The sequence below is a fragment of the Gopherus flavomarginatus genome, chromosome 6 (assembly GCF_025201925.1).
Source record: "Gopherus flavomarginatus isolate rGopFla2 chromosome 6, rGopFla2.mat.asm, whole genome shotgun sequence".
NCBI lineage: Eukaryota > Metazoa > Chordata > Testudines > Testudinidae > Gopherus > Gopherus flavomarginatus.
Window position 1 is genome coordinate 136,181,324 of NC_066622.1, and position 20,457 is coordinate 136,201,780.

Sequence of the window (20,457 nt, forward strand, 5' to 3'; positions counted from 1 at the left end):
CAAGTCCCACCTTTGGCCAGTCTCCTACTCCTTGAATGGTCCCCATGTGTGCAATGGGGATTGAAATCTTCCTTTGTCTAATTGGATTGTAAATGGTCAGGGGCCAGGATTGGCTCTCACTATGCAGCTGTACAGCACCTGCTGCAATGGGGCCACAATTTCACTTGGGGGGGGCCTCTAGCGGCTACCCTAATGCACATAACAGTAAGAAAGTCTTGCCATGCATCCTGGCAAAGGCAATGGTTCCTAGGTTTGCTCTGACCCCAGGAGGCTCTGCTGATCCTTCCTGCCTGCCAAACCCACAACCCATGTTGATTTTGCTGGGATTTTTAGGAGCTGGCAAAGACCAGCTCAATTAGCCAAACTCACTAAAGACGGATTCTGCTCTCGCTGCGCTGGCAGCCGGGAGGCTGGCTGTGTTCCAGCCCAAGTGACTGGTTATCTTCCAAGCTATTGATAACACAGCCCTCTGCAAGGCAACAGGCAACCCCAAGCCAAGGCAATGTCAGCAAAAACCCTTATAAGGGATCGTGCCTCGCTCGCTCCAGGAAGAGCCGACAGCCACATCGAAGGATGATGGTCCCACTCCTGGGCGCACTGCTCCTGGTGCTGGTGCTCCTCTCCTTCTGGAGACGGGCAAAGGGGAAAGCAGAGACCAGGGCCAAGTACCCTAGGAGCCTGCCCTCCCTGCCCATCATCGGGAGCCTGCTGCATCTGGGCAGTAATCCCCAGCTCCACCTCCTATTCCACAGCCTGCAGAAGAAATACGGCAGCCTCTACTCCCTGAAGATGGGCTCCCACTACATGGTGGTGGTGAGCCACTACCGGCATGCCAAGGAGGTGCTGAAAAAGGGAAATACTTTTGCCGGCCGGCCCCACACCGTAAGTAACCCATGCGGCGCTGTCCCTCTAGCTGCCTGGGATAGAAAGGCAGCAAAGCCTAGTGAGTAGAGCACAGGGGTGGGACACCTGGGTTCTATTCCCAGCCGGTTGGGGGTCCTTGGGCAAGGCACTTCCCCACTCTGTGCCTCAGTTTCCCCATCTCTAAAAGCAGGGGGATAATACCCCACCTTGTGGTGCTTTAAGATAGTTGAATGACAGGTATTAAACACACTAGGGCAGTGGGTCAGACCCTTTCCACTGTGGTGACCCCACATTTCCCCTCCTTCTCATCTAGTCAGAAGGAAGGGGAGGAGTGACTGTGAGACCCATCCACCCCCTGACTCCCCAACCTGTTCATAGCCCCCAGCTTGAGATCCCACATAGGGGGGAAAACCATGCTCCTGTTAACCCTTGAGCTGCTGTGCAGGAACTAAAGCCTCTTTATTCATGTAGGTGGCACCCTCGGGATAAAAGTGGCTGGTTCTCAGGGTACCCAGGCTCGTGAGTCATCTGGTTACGCCCTGACCTCCAGAATACAGGAATCCTGCTTCTGTTTAGCTGGAGGCCTGCTCCTAACACCACCAGCTAAGCACTCTCCTCCGGGCTAGACCTCACTTAGCCTTGCAGGGTCACAACAGGTGCACCCCACTCCCCACGTCCCTTTGAAGTATTGCCCTGGGTAGCCAGCCCCTGACACTGACTACGCTCAGAAATCACAGGCTTGCTATTCCCAAAGGCACAGTCTTGGCACCAGATGGTCATATTCAGCTCCAGACCAGTGCTTGATTTAACACCGCAGCCCAGCCATATAGTTCTAGTGAAAACACGACTAAGTTTGTTATCAGAGTTTAGAGCTTCAGGAGCTGGTGAGTGAGGAGCCTGGAAACAAAATGATACCATGCTTTCCAGAGACTAAACAGACCTCACGGGTTCACCTCCTGCATACAGCAGTTTCTCTCACCCCAAATTTTGACCAAGGCCGGTTGTAATCCGGTTTTCATGGGTATCAATGCACTGCCCATTTGCTTCCTAGGTGCAGGAGAAGGGTGTCCTCTTTGCCTTCTCTGTGTATCCCCAAAGTTTATTGTCTGTCCTCAGAGGCAGAATCACGCCTTACTACCGCCGTCGCTTGTTTTTTTCTGTGTGCTCCTCCCTGTTGTGTTTGTGTCTCTCTGTTGACTTGGAATGTCGACCTGCACCTGTTGTGTTAGCTTCCTATGCTTTATTTACACGCCGACAGAGAAACAGGGGAACAAACATCCTTTCTCTGACAGAAAACCTGGCCGGCCAACGCTGTCTTGGTACAGACGTTAAAACGTATTTCCAGTCTCTGGGCATAACGCCTCACGTAGTCTCTGCACATCCATGTCACAACGCCTCTGATGACCCCGGCTTTCCCTTTAGACCTCACCTGACATTCTTTGGTGAACCAGAATAGACAGCCCAGAATCCGGCTATGTCTGAAACCCCTGGTCAGCTGGCATTGAGAGGGTCTCTTGGGTCACAACAGGGTTACTTCAGTATGTGACAGTAATGACCCCACCACGGCAGCGTCTCTACTCACATCTGGCTCCTGAAGGCCACTCGGGGTTTTTTCCCCTATGCTTCATTTATCCCCACAACATTAGAGTGACTCTGCTGACCCAGGCTGCAGGTCCAGGGACATGTATGTGTCCCAGAGGACCCCCCCTGCCCTGGCCACATTCCCCTTCTGGTTTCAATGGGGGAGGGCACGTCACCTCTTGTCCCAAACTGTTGGGCGAGACTGGCATGCACTGTTAAAGCGGGGCTGCGTTCCATCCCAGAGGTGGCTGCATTTCAGTGCTGGGTTAAGCTGCTCTGGTGCCTGCATAACATGCAAAGCTCTCGTAGATGCTCTGGGATGAAATGTGCTCTAGGGATGATGTCACAGACTGTGTGTAGGGCTTTACACAGCCCCAAAGGGCCACATTTACCATTGATCCAAGAGATGGCACTCTGCCAACCCCAGAGATGTTGAACTTGCGTAGGGCCAGAAAATGTGGGGTGGGAGGAGGCGGGCTCGGTGGAGGTGAAAAGCTGCTCCCCCAGCCCTAACCAAGCACACTGGAACTGCAGTCAAGTGGGCAGGGCAGGAAGACATGCCAGCTGCTCCCACGCCACCACTCCATCAGCCCTGCAACTCCAGCCACAGACGGGACAAAACTCAGGCACCAAACCCCACAGACCTGCAGGCCAGAGGCCAGGCTGACCCATTTCCTCCCCCGTCGAATCCCAGCCACGCTGTTCCTTAAATATCCAGAGGGGGGCACCAATGCCCAAGACAAGGCACTCCTGTGTCCACACAGGTTACAGGCACTGTCCCAGTTGCTCACCCCGCAGCGCCCGGGACTTGGAGGCAGCCCAGTGTGTCCCCTATGGCCATGCAGAGCACGGGACCTTGGCTTAGCCCCTTGGGCCCGGCAGGAGCTAGGCACTGCACGGCTGATCCAGGTCAGCTCCAACACCTGGGGGGCCGGGCCCGCAGGGAAGAACCCTGCCGGGATGGGCTAAAAGCAGGGTGCAGACGTGGCAAGGTGACATAGCTGGCTCCCAGGCCAGGTTTTTCACTCCCATCTCGCTGTCCTGCCAGCGGCAGAGGAGATTGCTATGTCCCTCTCCTTGCCCTCAGGTGACCACGGACATGCTGACCAGGGACGGCAAAGACATCGCCTTCGCCAGCTACAGCCCGCTCTGGAAATTCCAGCGTAAGCAGGTGCACGCGGCACTCTCCGTGTTCAGAAAAGGGACGCTGGCCCTAGAGAAAATCAGTAAGTGCCACTCCCCTGCCTCTGCATCTGGGGAGGCCAGCCAACCGTGGTAGAGGAGACAGATGGGCTACTGGGTAGGGTGCAGCGCTGGCCGATAGCGGAACTGGGTTATATTCCTTGCTCCACCACAGATTCCTTGGGCAAGTCACAGTGGTGTTCTGTGCCTCAGTTTCTCCCATCTGTTCATTGACCTACCCCATGTTTTACCTACCCCACGTCTATCCTGGGCGATCCCAGCCCCAGGCTTCCCGCACGCACGGTACCACTGGTACCTCTTAATCCTGCTCTGCAGGCCCCGGGCTATCCCAGTCCCTAGCTCCCCGCACACACGGAATCGCCGGTACCTCCCAATCCCGCCCTGCAGGCCCTGGGCTCCCCCACGTGCACAGTACCACTGGTACCTCCCAATCCCACCCTGCAGACCCTGGGCTATCCCAGCCCCGGGCTCTGCATATCACAGCTCTGCTGCCGTGCCTTAATCACGATGAGGGCCCTGTGAAAAGCACGATTTCAGGGCCTGCATGGAAATCGCAGCATTCGGCCCGTCCTGTGACGTTTCCAACAGTAAGGTGGAGGAAGTGCCATCCGCGTGTGCCGATCTCGTGCTGGGTGAGGCTTGTACCACGGCAGCAGTTCAGCAGCCGAGGCCCATAGCTAGTGGCATCGCTGCTTGGAAAACGAGCTATGAGGCACAGCGAGCGTGAGATCAGCCCACGCGGATTCCTGGCACTGCCTCCTTCCAGTCTGGGGAGGACGTGGTGGCTGCGCTTATCCCGGGAAAATCGATACTTTACCCGTGACGCTGCTGGGAATTTTTACCAAATCAGCCACGAGTTTTACTGGGCCTGACTCATGAGCTGGGACACATGTTGCTTTTACAGTCTCATCTTCCTTGCCTCCCCCACAATCCACAGGCAGCAATTGAATCATCAGCCCAGACCTCATCCCATTACCTACCCCCTGCTCTTCCGGTCACGGGCTCCCCCACAGCGCTGCCAATACCCCTCGACCCCGACCCACAGCCGCCTGCTATTCTGGTCACGGGCTCCCCCACAGCGCTGCCAATACCCCTCGACTCCGACCCACAGCCGCCTGCTGTTCTGGTCACGGGCTCCCCCACAGCGCTGCCAATATCCCTCAACCCCGATCCACAGCCCCCTGCTATTCTGGTCACGGGCTCCCCCACAGCACTGCCAATACCCCTCGACCCCGACCCACAGCCCCCTGCTATTCCGGTCACGGGCTCCCCCACAGCGCTGCCAATACCCCTCAACCCCGATCCACAGCCCCCTGCTATTCCGGTCACGGGCTCCCCCACAGCGCTGCCAGTACCCCTCAACCCCGACCCACAGCCCCCTGCTATTCCCATCATGGGCTCCCCCACAGCGCTGCCAATACCCCTCGACCCCGACCCACAGCCCCCTGCTAGTCCAGTCACCAGCTCCCCCACAGCGCTGCCAATACCCCTCGACCCTGACCCACAGCCCCCTGCTATTCCCATCATGGGCTCCCCCACAGTGCTGCCAATACCCCTCGACCCCGACCCACAGCCGCCTGTTATTCCGGTCATGGGCTCCCCCACAGTGCTGCCAATCTCTCTCTATCCTGACCCACAGCCCCTTGCTATTCCAGCCCTGTACACAATATACCACCCCGCCCCCAAGTCCAGTTCCAGTCACCCTCACCCCAGTTGTGCTGACACCCTCCCAGGCTCAATCCGCTGTCCCCGCTTGCCAGACTCTGGTGCTCATCAGATGCCCCACCATCTCTCTTCTGCCTTCTAGTCTACCGGGAAGCTGCCTCCCTGTGCGAGACTCTCAGGACTTCGCAGGACACCTTCCTGGACATAGCCCCGGAGTTCAGCCGAGCCATCACCAATGTGATGTGCTCTCTGTGCTTCAGCTCCTGCTACAAGCGAGAGGATCCCGACTTCGAGGCCACGCTGCAATATAGTCAAGGCATCGTGGACACGGTGGGCCAAGAGAGCCTGGTGGACATCTTCCCCTGTCTGCAGGTGAGAGCTGGAGGCGGTGGTGGAAGAGGGGCTCTTAGCCCAGCTCTGATTTGCCCCTCCTCAGTTTTCACTGGCCAGAGTAGGCTGGCTGACTCGCCTAGTAGCCCACAGAACCTCTCTCTGGCTGGAGCGGCACCAGGCACGAATTCACTGCAGTCAGTGAGTGACTATAAAATCGTTGCTACATTCACTGGGAGGTCGGCAAAGCGATGTCCAGCAGCCAGTGGACAATCTTGGTACATTGGTGGATTTGCACAAAACACAGAGCACAGAAAACACCAGCACTTCCCAGAAGCACCAAGAGAAGGTTGTCGTCTTGCTCTCTGAAGGACAGTCCCCGGCTCGCTGCCGCGGCACCGTGCTGGCTCTCGGACGCTGCTGGACATTTGTGGTTGTTGCTACCTACCCCAGCCATTCAGAAGAAGTGGGTGACTTTAGCCCACAGCGTTTTGCTGCCCAAACAAGGCACCTGACACTAAGGGTCCTACGGACCCTGGTGGGCCACCTTCCCTCCCCCCCCCAGCTGGACCTGCTGGGAGACCCAGGGCTCTGGAAGAAAACGGCTAGTTTGGGAACCAGGGGGCACTTGCTCTGGCTTGGGATGCACACCTGCCTCAGACTTCGCAGGGCATGTCAGCGCCCCTAGGGAGCACGTGGGGCTGGGCTGAGATGAAGGGGAGCGAATGGGTGTCACCACTGGTCTTTCCTCCCGCAGGTTTTTCCCAACAAGGACCTGGCGTTGCTGAAGAGGTGCGTGGAGGTCAGAGACCGGCTGCTGCAGAAGCAGTTCAAGGAACACAAGGTAGGTGGCTCTGCGTGGCTGCTCACAGGCTGCACAGACCCAGGGCTGGGCCTGGGTCCCAGCCGCCGGGCAGGGGGGGTGTGTTGCAACAATCTGCACCCCACATTTCCAAATCATCGAGGCCTTGCCATGGGGATCTGCACCCACCATTGCTGATCTGTCCCCAGGCAGCAGGAGCCTCAGCTGACCAGCTACCTGCGTGACCCAGGGGATGGGAGCACACAGCACCTGCTGTGACTGTATGAAGGGAGGGGTTTAGCAGTGCCAGGGAACCATGCCCCCCACTCTGTGTACAACCCTCACCTTACTCTAAGGAAAAGAAACTCTTCCCACACCCACAGTGCGTGGTGTACAGTGGGGAGGGGGCTACAGCATGAGATTGCCTGCCCCAGCACTGCTAGTGCCCCCCCGTCCTGAACTCCAGCACCTGCTGCTATCCCAGTCCTGGGCTCCCCATGCTCAGCTCTGCCACCACACCCCACTCTGGAGTGGGTAGCATAGAAACGTCCTGCAGCAGCGCAGATCTAGGTCCAATTCCCAGATCTCCTGCCGACCCACTGTGTAACCTGAGCCAAGTCCCGGCCCCCCCCATGCCTCAGTTTCCCACCTGTAACATGAAACTTCCCAGCCACACTGAGAGGCCTTGTGAATAGGAGGGCTGGGTTCTGCCGCTGGCCTGCTGAGTGACTGTGGGCAGGTCCTGTCCCTGCCCTGTGCCTCTGTTTCCCCATCTGTAAAATGGGGCTAATGGTACTGCCCGCTCCTTTGCAAAGTGCTGTGAGACCTACTGGTGAGAGCGAGGTGTTATTACCCAGGCTTAGTATGTTCCCAGGCAGGACCGAACGTTGCCCTTGTCCCCAGCCCCCGTCGGGTGGGGGAAGGGAGTGCTGGGGAGGTGGGAGGTTTAGCCACAGGTCAGGGGCAAAGACACTGCTCCCATCCATCTTAAATGGCCACCTTCACCTGGCTTGGAGTGTTGGGCCCATACCCCTCATCCACCCCAGTGGGGGTCTTTCTGGGTGGGGAGGGGGCAACCGGCTCTAGGCCCATCCGATCGCCCTGGCGTATGAACTGACATTGAGAGGTAGCAGGGGGCCGGGAGGGACCCACTTGCCCAGCTCCCCGGCAGCCACCCCTGACCTCTGCTGTCCTGCCCCCTTGCAGGAAGCGCTGGGCAGCGACTCGGCCAACGACCTGATGGATGCGCTGCTGCGCGCCCAGCTCAACTTGGAGAACAACAACAGCCGGCTGGCCCAGCCGCTGGAGCTGACGGACGACCACCTCCTCATGACCGTGGCCGACATCTTCGGGGCGGGCGTCGAGACCACCAGCACCGGGCTCAAGTGGGCTGTGCTCTACCTGCTCCACTACCCAGAGGTGCGCACGCCCCCCCCCCCGCCCACCCGGCCCTGCTGCCCCGCGCCCACCCCGAAGCGCAGAGCCTGCTGGAGAAGAGCACCCAGGGTGCCCCCTCCTCCAGGCCATTCCTTGCGTGGCCCCAGGGCTGGCTGTGGAACATGGAGGGCAGGATGAGCGTGTGCCCAGTGGCCCGGTCCCCAGGCATTTCCTGTCTGTCCTAGACTAACAATCTCCTCTGGAATAGCTACCCCTTACCTAGCTTGGGCTGGGGTCCCCCTCAATGATCCCAGGGTCTCTGGAACCCCCCCTCAGACCCTGGCGAGCATTTAACAGCGATCCTTCACATCTGTCCTGCTTGGAGGGGCCAAACAAGCTGTTCTGGGTCAATATTGTGACAAAGCTGGGCCCTGCTGGGACCATCGAATGGGGCTCTGCTGCACACCAAGCTAGGGACAGAACTCAGACAGTCGCTACAGAGAATCTCCACTAGCTTTTGGCCTTACAGGGCCCGGGACACACAGTGAGGGTCCTGATTCAATTCACTAGGGGGCAGTAGTATATGTACCCTACCCAGATCATTTAGTAGCTGGATCAAAGTGACATGCTTTGCCATAGGGAGACCTGTAGCCCTTAGCAATCCCTTTGCTCGGCTAACGCTGGCCCGGCTGGACTGTGCCCCCAGGTGCAGAGGAAGATCCAGGAGGAACTGGATCAGAAGATCGGCTTCGAGAGACACCCCCAGCTTAGCGACAGGCAGCAGCTACCCTACCTGGAGGCCACTATCAGCGAGGTCCTGCGCATCCGGCCTATCTCCCCTCTGCTGATCCCACATGTGGCCCTTACGGACGCCAGGTGAGACTTCTCTGGGCACATCCCAGCTCATGGCCCCACCCTATCCCTCCTTTGACAGGGGGAGGAGGTGATGGCTGAGCAAGGCACTGAATTATTCCCTCTCCCCCCACGCTGCAGCATCGGGGAATACACCATCCCAAAGGGAGCCCAGGTCATCATCAACATCTGGTCCCTTCACCACGATGAGAAGGAATGGGACAAACCAGAAGAGTTTAACCCAGGTGGGTCCTTTTCTCCACCCTTCCTGGCTGAAGCTTTGGGCTTAGCATCAGCAGCCGCCCGTCTCTGCCCCCCGGGCCGACAGGGTCATTGCTGAGCCAGGGAAGTGCCAGACTTTGCCTCTTTGTCTGTTACCGCCGAGCAAAGCCAGGAGCTGGCTGCAGCCCAGATCACTGGTGGGGAGAGCTGCGGCCAGGGGCTCATTCGAGCTTGGGGGGGATCCCTGGGCTAGGAGGTGCTGCCCTCCCTCGAGTCCCCAGGCCACAGTCCCCGTTCTCCCAGGCGGAGGACAGCGCGGGGCTGTATGGAGCCTAGCGACGCTGCTCCTCAAGCATCCAGCAGGGGGCGCTGCTGAGCAAGGGGACCTGTGTCCCTCTGTTTGGGCAGCGCTGGGCCCACAGGTGACCAGCTGCATCGGAGCCTCCTGTGTTCGAGCACCAGGTTGGCCCACCTTGCATTGACCTTACGCAGTCTGGGCTGTGCCAGGCTGGAGCTTCTTCCCGGGAGGCGAGGGCTGCCAGGATCCGGTGATAAATCGGAGAGGCTCCAAGTGCAGAGGCATTGTCTCGCGCCTTCGAATGGAGCAAGGGACTCAGGACAGACCCAAGTGTGTCTGTGGGTGGGGGTATGTGCAGGAGGGTGCAGAGCTCACGCCATCAGGTTGCTGCTACGATTCGGGCCTCGGCACCCCGGCACAGCCCTTTGGAGGGACGTGTGAGGTGAGTTTGGCAGGTCTCTGCCCTTATGAGACGCACCACGTGCACAGTGAGACTGGCTGGGATACGCCCTACACCTCTCCCTCTGGGTTGGGGCCGAGGGGGAAAGCCAGCACTTCCACGGCCAGCTTCAGCCCAGAGCCCCCGCTTCCCCACACAAGTGGGGGTCTCCTGGGCCGGTTGCCCAGCAGGTGAACATGAAGGAAGCAGAGAGGGCTGCCTTGGTCCTGCTGTAGAACAGCTCTGCCCCCCAACCACAGTCCCAGGCGCCTCGCGCATAAGGAACCGTCTCGCCAACGATGCCGTCCCACCCTTTAATGAGGCTGCTGTGCCCCCTGCAGGTCGCTTCCTGGACGAGCGGGGCAATCGGCTCTACTCCCCCTCACCCAGTTACCTGCCCTTCGGAGCCGGGATCCGGGTGTGCCTAGGAGAACGCTTGGCTAAGATGGAGCTCTTCCTCTTCCTGGCCTGGATCCTGCAGCGGTTCACCCTGGAGGCCCTGCCAGGCCAGTTGCTGCCCTCGCTGGAGGGCAAGTTCGGCGTGGTACTCCAAGTGCAGCCATTCAAGGTCAAGGCCAGACTGCGGGCGGCCTGGCGGGATGGCGTGTAGAGCTGCCCGCACCATGGACCCGGCCAGCCTCTCCAGGGACACAGCGTGGGAGGCGGCTGGACAGGGCAGGGCTCTGTCCAACCCCAGGGATGGTTCTATCCTCTGGACGGGTGAAAGGAGCATTGGTTGGGTCGTTATTTGGGCAGGGATGGGCCCAGTGGGTCAGTGCTCCAGGGGAAACTGCTGCTGGTTCCAGGGTGTCTGAGCCCCTGTAACGGCAGTCAGAGGCTGTGCCCTGGCTGCATGGACCAGGATATAGTGTGCTGCTCCCCCCTCATTGCTCTGCCATGGCTGCAGGGGGGTTCAGTCCCTCAGGGGCCAGGCAGGGTGCAGAGGGAGTGAGTTAGTGGAGGGGCTTAGGGGACCAGGAGAGGCAGGTTTCCTGTTCCATGGGAGCAGATGGGGAAAAAACCTCATAAAGGGGCCTCGGCCCTCAGGGACCCAGCTCAGCTCCTCAGGGGGCTAACAATTCCACTCTGAGTTCACGCCCAGCCTTAATCCAGAATAAGATTCATGTGTAGACAAGCCCTTCGACAGACAGTAGCGTAATTCACAGGTGTATACTACTGGAAATCGTTGATCTGCATATTACATCCTCTCTGCCTGATGTGCAGAGGATGGAGGTCTGTTACAGCTCCCAGCCCCCAGAGGAGTCACTGGTTCTATCCCAGCCAGGGCTTTGTCAAGCCTGACCTTAAAAACCTCTAAGGAAGGAGATTCCACCACCTCCCTAGGTAACCCATTCCAGTGCTTCACCATCCTTCTAGAAAAAGTTTTTCCTAATATGCAACCTAAACCTCCCGCTGCAACATGAGACCATTACTGCTTGTTCTGTCATCTGCTACCACTGAGAACAGTCTAGATCCATCCTCTTTGGAACCCCCTTTCAGGTAGTTGAAAGCAGCTATCAAATCGCCCCTCATTCTTCTCTTCTGCAGACTAAACAATCCCAGTTCCCTCAGCCACTCCAATGCCAAATAGAGGAGCATGAGCATGTCCCTCGATCTCCTGGCAATGCTCCCACTTATACAGCCCAAAATGCCATTAGCCTTCTTGGCAACAAGGGCACACTGTTGACTCATATCCAGCTTCTCGTCCACTGTAACCCCTAGGTCCTTTTCTGCAGAACTGCTGCCTAGCCATTCGGTCCCTAGTCTGTAGCAGTGCATGGGATTCTTCCATCCTAAGTGCAGGACTCTGCACTTGTCCTTGTTGAACCTCATCAGGTTTCTTTTGGCCCAGTCCTCCAATTTGTCTAGGTCCCTCTGTATCCTATCCCTACTCTCCAGCGTATCTACCACTCCTCCCAGTTTAGTGTTATCTGCAAAATTGCTGAGAGTGCAGTCCACACCATCCTCCAGATCATTAATGAAGATAGTGACCAAAACCAGCCCCAGGACCGACCCTTGGGGCACTCCATTTGATACCGGCTGCCAACTAGACATGGAGCCATTTCACTAGCCACAGCTGCTTCAGAGCGATTGCACTGATGGCACAAGGCCTGAATGCGTCCCTTAGCTAGTGAGAGACAACGGCATTCCCAAGCAGGCCTTTGAGACAAAACTTCATCCAAAATGCCCCTGCCTTCTCTGAGCTGGGCCGCCCCAAAGGATCAGGACTCTGGAATCCCGAGAGCAGCAATTTTCACCGGTGCAGGGCGAGGGCAGCCTGGGGACAGCTCCCCTTTTTCCCTTGTCATCTAATGGAAACATGAGTGCAGCTGCTCCTGAGGTGTTTTGGAAAGCTGATGTGGGCAGCTGCGACCCTGGGGGGCGGGTCAGTTGAGCTAGAGAAGCGTCCATGTCCTGGAACAAGGCACTGGGGCGGCCTCGTCTGGAATACTGGGGGCAACGCCAGAAAGATGAATTCAGAGTGGAGCAGTGCAGGAAAGGGCTCCAAGGACGGTCAGGGGACCAGAGAGCCTGTCTTATAAGAGGGGACGAAAAGAGCCTAGGAAAACGAAGGCTGAGCAGGGCTCTGGCAGCTCGCTATAAATACAGCAGGGGAGGGGGGTAAACACCAGGGAGGGAGAAGAGCTTGTGCCGCTAGCAGGCAGGAACAAACGAGGATAAAGTAGCCATGAACAAATTCAGACTGGAAATTCATGGAAGGTTTCTACCCATGAGAGTGGGGGAGGGTCTGGAGCAGCCTTCCACCAGGGAACAACCCCCTTAGCCAGCTTCCAGTGTATGTGCTGGGGTTAGCTAGCAGGAGACTGGACCTGCTGACCTAGGAGCTTGTCCCAGGCTGCATCTGTCACCGCTGACATCACATGGCTCTTCCAAAGAGCCCTCAGACCCCTCTCGCTCACTCCAATGGCACCGTAGTAGCTGAGTGCCTCACAATCCTCCATGTGTTTGTTCTCACAGTCACTATTATCCTCATTTTACAGATGGGAAAACCAAGGCACTGGGAGACTGAGGCAGAGCAGAGCATTTAATCCGCTTCTCCTGAGTCCCAGGCTGGGGCTCTAACCAGTAGGCCAACCTTCCTCTTTCCTACAGCTTGTGCTCCTGTCTGCTTGCGGCCATAAAAGGTTGACAAAAATAGCTCTGCTGTGCCAAGCAAGTTCCGACGTGGGTAACTACATTCTGTCTCTCCGTTTGCCTTGCTGTCCTAATTAGCCATGTCAGGTTGCCGTGTGCCGATAGACATCCACCATGTTCCACCCAAAGGGCGGTGCTTTCAGTTCTAGGAGCATGACTTTGGTCCACATTGTTTATATCACAGTAGCACCCAGCAGCGATCAAGGCCCCATTGAGCTACAGACAATCCCTAAGTTCTCGCACTGGCAGCATTAGCCCCAATTTACATATGGGTAACTAAGGCACTGGGAGATTAAGTGACTTGCCCAAGAGTCCACTGGAAGTGTGTGGCAGAGCTGGGAATCAAAACCATCTCTGCCCATTGCCAGGCGGGAGTTTTAGCCACGAGCCCATCCTTGCCCCCTGTAAAGTGTGTTGCTATATAAATAAATGGTATTATCACCTATCTGCTGGTGCCTTTTAACATTTACCCTGCAGCGAGCTGGCATTTTCACTGTCTATGGTTTTATGATCCGCAGCTATTCAGCAATCTGGCTGGATTACAGCATGTCCTCAGTGATTGGGATAACCTTTTACTAGAGTAAAGAGTCTGTGTTTGCTCTCGCCGTAAAAACCAGACTATACAAGAGGGAGCCATGCAATTAGATTCCCTCCCCACCCCCATTACCTGAGCTCTTAATATTTAACTAAATAGCAACAAGGCAACAACTTAGAACAAGAAAAAAAAAACAAAACCCAGCAGCAGCAGAGGGAGCATAGAAAGAAATGAGCTCTTCCCCTGTATTCAAAAACAGGAGCTGGTATGAAACAAACAACAAACCCACATAGATTCTCCCCTCTCCCCCGACTCCCATATGACTTTTGGGATACTGACACAATGTTACCCCAATGAAACCAGAATGATTTTGTTAGTGTTGGAATCAGGGGAAATTTCACTTAAAAAAAATAAAATAAAATCTTGTTTTAAGTTCTATTTAATTTGTCTGCTTAAAAAAGGTCTGGAACAATTTCTGTTGATGAGATTTTTATAACACACACACACGTGTCTCTGCCCATCAGGTGACTTGGATAAGTGTCTCTTGCTGCTCTGTACCTCAGTTTCCCCATCTGTGACATGGCATTAATGATACTGAACTCCTTGGTGAAGCCCTTTAAGATTTGCAAAGCACTGTATAATAACTAGGGATTATTATTGTTAACCTGGCAAGATGCCCTTCTAAGGACATCTTTTCTGTATCAAAAGTGGCCAGGGTTGTCAAAGTCACCACAGTCTATGAATCTGATCCTGCACAGCGCTTCACATGTGCAGGATCTGTGCATCTGCATGGGACTCACTCCAGGAGCGGGGCTGGTGGGAACTGCAGTGTTCAGTGCCTCTGAAAAACCAGGCCCTCGCTTTCTTTGCTTCCTAGAATCCCTGTGTGTCTTCTGTCTCCTCCTCAACAGTCCTGTCCCCCAGGAGTGGTAAAAGGGAGTGAAACCAGGAACGTAGCATTTTCAAACTTGATCTCTGGCCCATGTGGCAATGGGATTTACCCAAGGCATTCGCTAGATGGTGCCATATTCACATGTTGCTTGGAAAAGAGAGGTCTATAAAATCATGACTAGTGTGGAGGAAGTAAATCAGGAAGTGTTATTTACTCCTTCCCATAACACAAGTACTAGGGGACACCAAATGAAATTAATAGGCAGCAGGTTTAAAATAAACACAAGGCAGTATTTCTTCACACAACGCACAGTCAACCTGTGGTACTCCTTGCCAGAGGATGTTGTGAAGGCCAAGACCATAATAGGGTTCAAAAACGAACTAGATCAGTTCATGGAGGACAGGTCCATCAATGGCTATTAGCTAGGATGAGCAGGGATGGTGTCCCTAGCCTCTGTTTGCCAGAAGCTGGGAATGGGCTACAAGAGATGGATCACTTGATGTTTCCCTGTTCTGTTCATTCCCTCTGGGGCACCTGGCATTGGTCACTGTCGGTAGACAGGATACTGGGCTAGATGGACCTTTGGTCTAACCCAGTCTGGCCCATTTTTATGTTCTTCATTTTTGTTGGGAAACCCGCTCAAAAATAGGCTATTTGGTGCTGCAGCTTTGCCACAGTCCTAAACAGAAAAGTTCAAACCAGATCTGGAACTAAGTGCTAAGTAACCCAAAGCTTTGTGCTATTTGGATTTAGGATCTCTGGCTTCAGTACTGAATACAATCGATCTTGCAAGCCTAGTTTTTTTGGTAATAATTTCCAGCACTTTAGGAGGGGAGGGAATCTGAAAGAAACCTTTAGCTGTAAGGCGTTACCCCAAAAATCCAACTCACCATCAGAAACACCTGGGAAAATTAATGAGCTGGCTAGTGAGTCTGAGCCACCATTGCCCTCCTTTGGATCAAATCAGAACTGTTCAACTATGAGTCAAAGGCCCTATACTGCTAATGGAGATTCTTCTTCAGATCAAATAGCAGGAGCTCATGCTCTGGGGCAGAAGGGTCTGGGTTCCATCACCCTAGATTGTCAGTCGCCATGGAGTTCTGAATGGCCAAGGGTGCATCGCATAGCAACAGCAGAGTAGTTCCCGACTGGCCAGAGATTTGTTACAACACTACCTTAGTGCACGCAAAGCTTGCAAAGTAAATGGTGCTGCAGACGCGGCCAAACGAGCTAGAGGGTCTAACCCTGCCCTCGGCTAGCTGCATGCCAGGCCTGCTATGTTGCTGGGGAGAGACGTGCCCACGTCACCAAGGGCAGAATTTAGCATGTGGCCCTTCATCATGCAGCTGGGTGCAGTTTTGCTCTAAAGGAGGAAGAGCAAAATAGGGATCCAGGCGGCTCCTCTGCTTTCAGATGGTGTGAAAAGCAAGGATGTGCTGGATGGCAAGTACCCAGCTCACAGCAGAGGGACAGGAGGGAATAGGGGGAAGGGGACAGTTTGTACATTTCTGGCACTTAGGTTTGTAAATGGACTTAAAAACACCAACACAAAACCCTTCTATTTTCCAACCCTGCTAGATTTTATCTATGGCCTCATCTAATTTAGAAAGGGTTTGGATGGAGGGTGTATGGGGATGGATGGAAGTTCTCTGAACGGTTGTATGTAGTTCCCCAAACAAAATCTGCTGTACTGGCAAAAGGTTTTTTTATACCCGTATAACTCCATCTACACTGGCCTTTTGGCAGCAGAGCCACGTCAGTTGAGAGGGGATTTTTTCCAGGTGCCTGACATCGCTAGCCGGCAGGTCGTGGAAGGGTGGACCAGTTGTGTGTCTGCAGAAGGAAAAGGGGGCATTTGAGGTCATTGCGATGACTGCACTAAGAGGGCAACTATCATTCCCGTCAGCCCCATCCCCCAGTCCTATGTGGCAGGTAGATGACTCGTGCCACCCTGTACTGGGGGGCACAATCTAAAATGGAAGACATGCGACTGCCCCACGTCTCTTCTGCCCAGTGACACTCTCCCCTCCTCAAGCCACTGTGGTCTCCTGGCCCCATGTTACCTCCAGGGATGGTGGTGGTGGGGGGGAGTTTGCGCTCTCCCTCCCATGTTTGGTGGCTCTCCCTGGCAGCCAGGCGGGGAACAGGATGGAGCCACTTCTGCCTGACAGAGCCTGACTGGGAGACCTCCGCAGCAGCTTGCTTCCTGCCTGGGCTCGGCTGCCGGGGGACAGGGGCAGAGGCTGCCGGGGGGTGACTGTGATGACAGTGGTCCCTTCTAGCTGTACAATCTAAGACCTGCCCGGGGGGCAGATGCAGATACATCCCCACTCCCCATGCCAAGTAGGGGAGTGGGCATCAAGCTCTGTGCAAAGAGCCTGTCCCAGGTAGGTGCCTGGCCCCTGGGAAACCAGGCAAACCAGGCAAGCCAGGTGCAGCAGGGAAGCTGGATGCGAGCGGGGAGAGACACAGCCAGGGAACCACGGGGGAAGCAGGGTGTGATTGTCAGATGATGCAGCCGGGAGCAGGTCGGTGCAGTACATATGGGGAAGCAGCAGAGGCAGGGCCGGGGCCAGCGCCGAGAGGCCCCTATCAGATACAGCACTTCCTGATCCTGGCCTGGAAGCCTGCAGCTCTTTGCTTTTAATGGAGGACTAGCCTAGAGAGGCACTAGGCCCGGAGAGCCCTGTCAACTGGACTGCCCCAGGGGTCCACATAAAACCCACTACCGCTCCCTTTGAACTGACACTCTGCACCTAGACTAATGCCACCCCTTCCCATTAGGAGTGGTAGGGTGAGCGCCACTGCCTCCCTTGCCGACAAGACTTGCCTCAGTTGTGGCACACCTGGCATGTTACTGGCCCTGAGCAGCTCTGAAAGAGCTCCCCCTGTGGCCAGTTCCCAGGAGTTCACAAGCCAGGAGACAAGCCCCAATAATTACCAGGTTGACTTCAAAAAAAAAAAAAAATCATGTGGTTGAGCCTGTGGCCATCGCAGTGGCAAGCTTTTCTCCATGACCACAAGGATTCGAATCATATGTGGGTTTTGTTTTGTTTTAAATAAAAGCCAAGATTCTCACGTGATCACCTGACTCCAGGAGCTGGGGCTTTAAAAAAACCACTAAATATCACAATGATTTTCAACACTGATCTCTTCTCCTCAGCACAAACCTAGTCTGAGGTGCAGGGAAAGTAATTGACCTCCTAACCCCACACAGAGAGTTTGTGAGAGAGTAGGAATCAGAACCCAGGGCTCCTGATACGCAGGCTCCCAGCTCTGGCCACTAGGAAACCCACTCCACTATGGAATTAACTTGTAGGTTAATAAAAGCCAATAAATGAGGTAGGATCCTTTCCCTTTATCTCTGTCTGTGCCCATCACAGTGGTAATGTGCCTTTCCAGCCATTTACTTTCGTTGCTCCTGCAATATTCAGTCAGCCACAGGCAATAGAGTAACCTACTTTGGAAGTATCTAGGTTAGTCGCTGCCATCTAGAAAAATGTGAGCCAGATTCCGCAGCAGAAATGAGCCAGTTCTCCCCGTCTGTCAGCAGCCCCACAAGGGCCTAGCCAGACCCTGATGCTATGGCTGGATTTGGCACAAAGTTTTCTGGGTTTGTTCAGCCCTCAAAGTCACAGTGAAATTGTCTTGGGGAAGTGAACCTGCAAGAAGTGAGACAAGGGGAAAAAAATATTCCCTGATTCTGTAGTGCTTGTAGAAAATTGGGGACACAGACAATAGGCAGAGTGGGTCAAACCCTGGACTGATGGCACCACAGTCAAGCCCCTGCCGCTTGTCTTGATCTAAAGGAGCTAACTTTAATTACTGGTAAGCAGCAGGATTTTATCTTCATTGGGGTCAGCTACTGGAGGGAGACAAGTGGATGTATTAAGCCAGCACATTGTATCCTCGTTGCAGTAGCTGAATTACTCACAATATTAATAGTTGGAAGGTGGAGCTCATTTCTGGTTTCTTGCAGTGATAAGGGCTGATCATAGATTCCTTTTGCACCAGGTCTTATGATACAATTGTTTGGAGAATTTCTAGCATATGCCATGAGATGGAATTTCTGGCTTTCTGAGAAGAAGGTGTTGATTAAACCAAGCTATGTTCATAGCCATAAACAGACTTGCGCACAACTTGAGTTCCAGCTTTGTCATCGTGTTCACCAAGTCTGGATCTCCATACAGTGCAGAGATCTCTAGTGACTGAATAATATATTGCAAGTAAACATCATTACAGTGTACACAGGTACACAGGCTGCCCCTGACCATCACACGTTGAAACCTGGGCTCCATCAGCCAAAACAACAATGCTGAGCATTAGCGAGTGTAACAAATGCGATGGGGAGCATTCAGTGCTTTGAATATGAGGCCTTTGGTTAGATTCATGTACCAAGTCTCTGGCCTGCATGACAGAGGAAGGAGATGCCGATCTGGGCACGCTGGTGTCAGCAGACTGTGTCAAGTCCATGCCCCCCTAGCAGCCTTGCACAGACACTGACTGAGACATGATTAGACTGATCTCAGCAGGCTCCCAGCTCCCATCTTAAAGAGCCAGCACCCACGCTTGCCATCGGTCCCGGGCTGCTGCCACCTCCCATTCACTGGGGCATGGACCAACTCCCCAAGGAGCTTGGGCTCCTCCGAAGCCTTGCACTTACCACCAGCAAAAGGCCCATGACAGCAGAAGGTAATGGGCAGTGGCTGCTAGTGCCCAGGTCTCCGGCTGGTAAGAGTATCTGCCCCAAAAATATACAGTTAGCAGAGAGGAAGGACAGTCTGGTGGTTCAGGTGTTAGCCTGGGACTTGGAAGACCTGGGTTCAATTCCCCACTCGCCTATGGGCCACCTTGTCTCTCTCTACCTGAGTGCCCCATGTATACAAATTATGTCCAGCTGGGAGCTTAAACCATGGGCTTGGGAAGGAGAAAGTGTGGTTGTTGCTGCTGCCCCCAGACTGAGCAATAACAGATACTGTGGCCTTAGGGCAGCTCAGCTTAGGGAAGAAATCAGTGATGCAGTCTGGGTATTTCCATAGTACACACACCAAGCCCTTGGCAGCAGGCAAGCCCCAATGTCAGGAATCTCCACCCAAACCTGGATCCCAGGTGGCAATTCTGTCCTCTAAATTGATCTTTGTTAGTGAGATGAAGGCATGCAGCAAACTCCTGCTGCTCGCAACAGCTCCCATAAAGACACTCCTCCTGTTTATCCAAAGCCCCCCAGCTGCAGGCTAAGAAAAAGACTTGAGAGAGTCTGTGAAACAGCACTGCCCAGACACTTCCTCCATAACAATGAATTGGTTGAAGTCAAACCATTTGGGAGAGAATTTAGGAGGCCACCATCTTTGTCCTTAAGGGAACCGCTCTCCCTAAAAGATTAGATTGGGCATAAACTCCTGACTCTCACTCCCCTGCCTAGCTTTGCCTGCAGGTACTGCAACCACAAGTGCCATTTTCAGACAGAGAGGATTAAAAGGACACACCCCACTAGTCTCAAATGGGCGGGGATGTGATGAGACTGAGGAAAAGCTAAATTTCAATCTCACAAAGCACAGGGTTTGAATACTGGGGTATGAACAAGGCACCTCTCTCTGTTGCTAACCACCTACAGAGGCAGAAGGTCTGGGCTTTACCCCCAGAACCCTGCAGGAGAGGTCAGCAGTCTCTATTTCTCCCAGGCTTTCACATGGCGAGTGCCCCAATCCAAGGAGGACACCCTCCCTGTGACAGACGTGATACCCACACACCACTGCACCAGTAGTGTTAGCGGCCGGGGTTTAGAAGAGTGCTACTGCAGGCCTCACGAGATACCCAGGAGGGAACTGCCCCTTTCTGAGAGCGATGGGAATGACTAGCAACTGACCTACACTTCTTTATGGCTCTATATAAAATGGACCAAAGCAGGAGAACAAGCTACAGGAAAACAATGAATTGGAAAGATGGCCCAGTGCCTGGAACAGAAGGAAAAGAGCTGACGGGACTCGGTGCTTTTATAACCTCACTGAGGGCACTGGCACATATCACAGCTGGTTTCAGTTATTGCTGTTCAGACCGTTCCAGAACTCAGGGAACTGGGATGTGAGGTCCCAAGCTTAGGAAATTGAGGAGGAAATTCTCAATCAAGTCTGACTCCTCGTCTATCTCCTTTCTTCCCAAAGGGCCAAGAGTCTTACAGGCATTGGCCCTGACCCTTCAGCCCCTTACACAAAGAAGTGTCTTTGTGCTACTCACATGAAGA

The 20,457-nt window shown here is 54.6% G+C and overlaps 1 protein-coding gene across 1 annotated transcript; it reads left to right on the forward strand.

Annotated features, from left to right (window-relative positions):
• Window positions 1-566: 566 nt before the first annotated feature.
• Window positions 567-13,746, forward strand: LOC127053424 (steroid 17-alpha-hydroxylase/17,20 lyase). The gene is made up of 9 exons (XM_050958142.1): window positions 567-882; window positions 3,533-3,671; window positions 5,456-5,685; window positions 6,401-6,487; window positions 7,652-7,864; window positions 8,529-8,698; window positions 8,816-8,919; window positions 9,975-10,201; window positions 12,636-13,746. The coding sequence occupies exons 1-9, from the start codon at window positions 574-576 to the stop codon at window positions 12,681-12,683; spliced, it is 1,527 nt and encodes a 508-aa protein (XP_050814099.1). The 5' UTR covers window positions 567-573; the 3' UTR covers window positions 12,684-13,746.
• Window positions 13,747-20,457: the final 6,711 nt, after the last annotated feature.

Coding starts and splice junctions, on each gene's coding strand:
- LOC127053424 (XM_050958142.1), top strand. CDS start 574: ATGATGGTCCCACTCCTGGGCGCACTGCTCCTGGTGCTGGTGCTCCTC. Junction 883..3,532: donor TTGCCGGCCGGCCCCACACC/GTAAGTAACCCA, acceptor CCTTGCCCTCAG/GTGACCACGGACATGCTGAC. Junction 3,672..5,455: donor GCTGGCCCTAGAGAAAATCA/GTAAGTGCCACT, acceptor TCTGCCTTCTAG/TCTACCGGGAAGCTGCCTCC.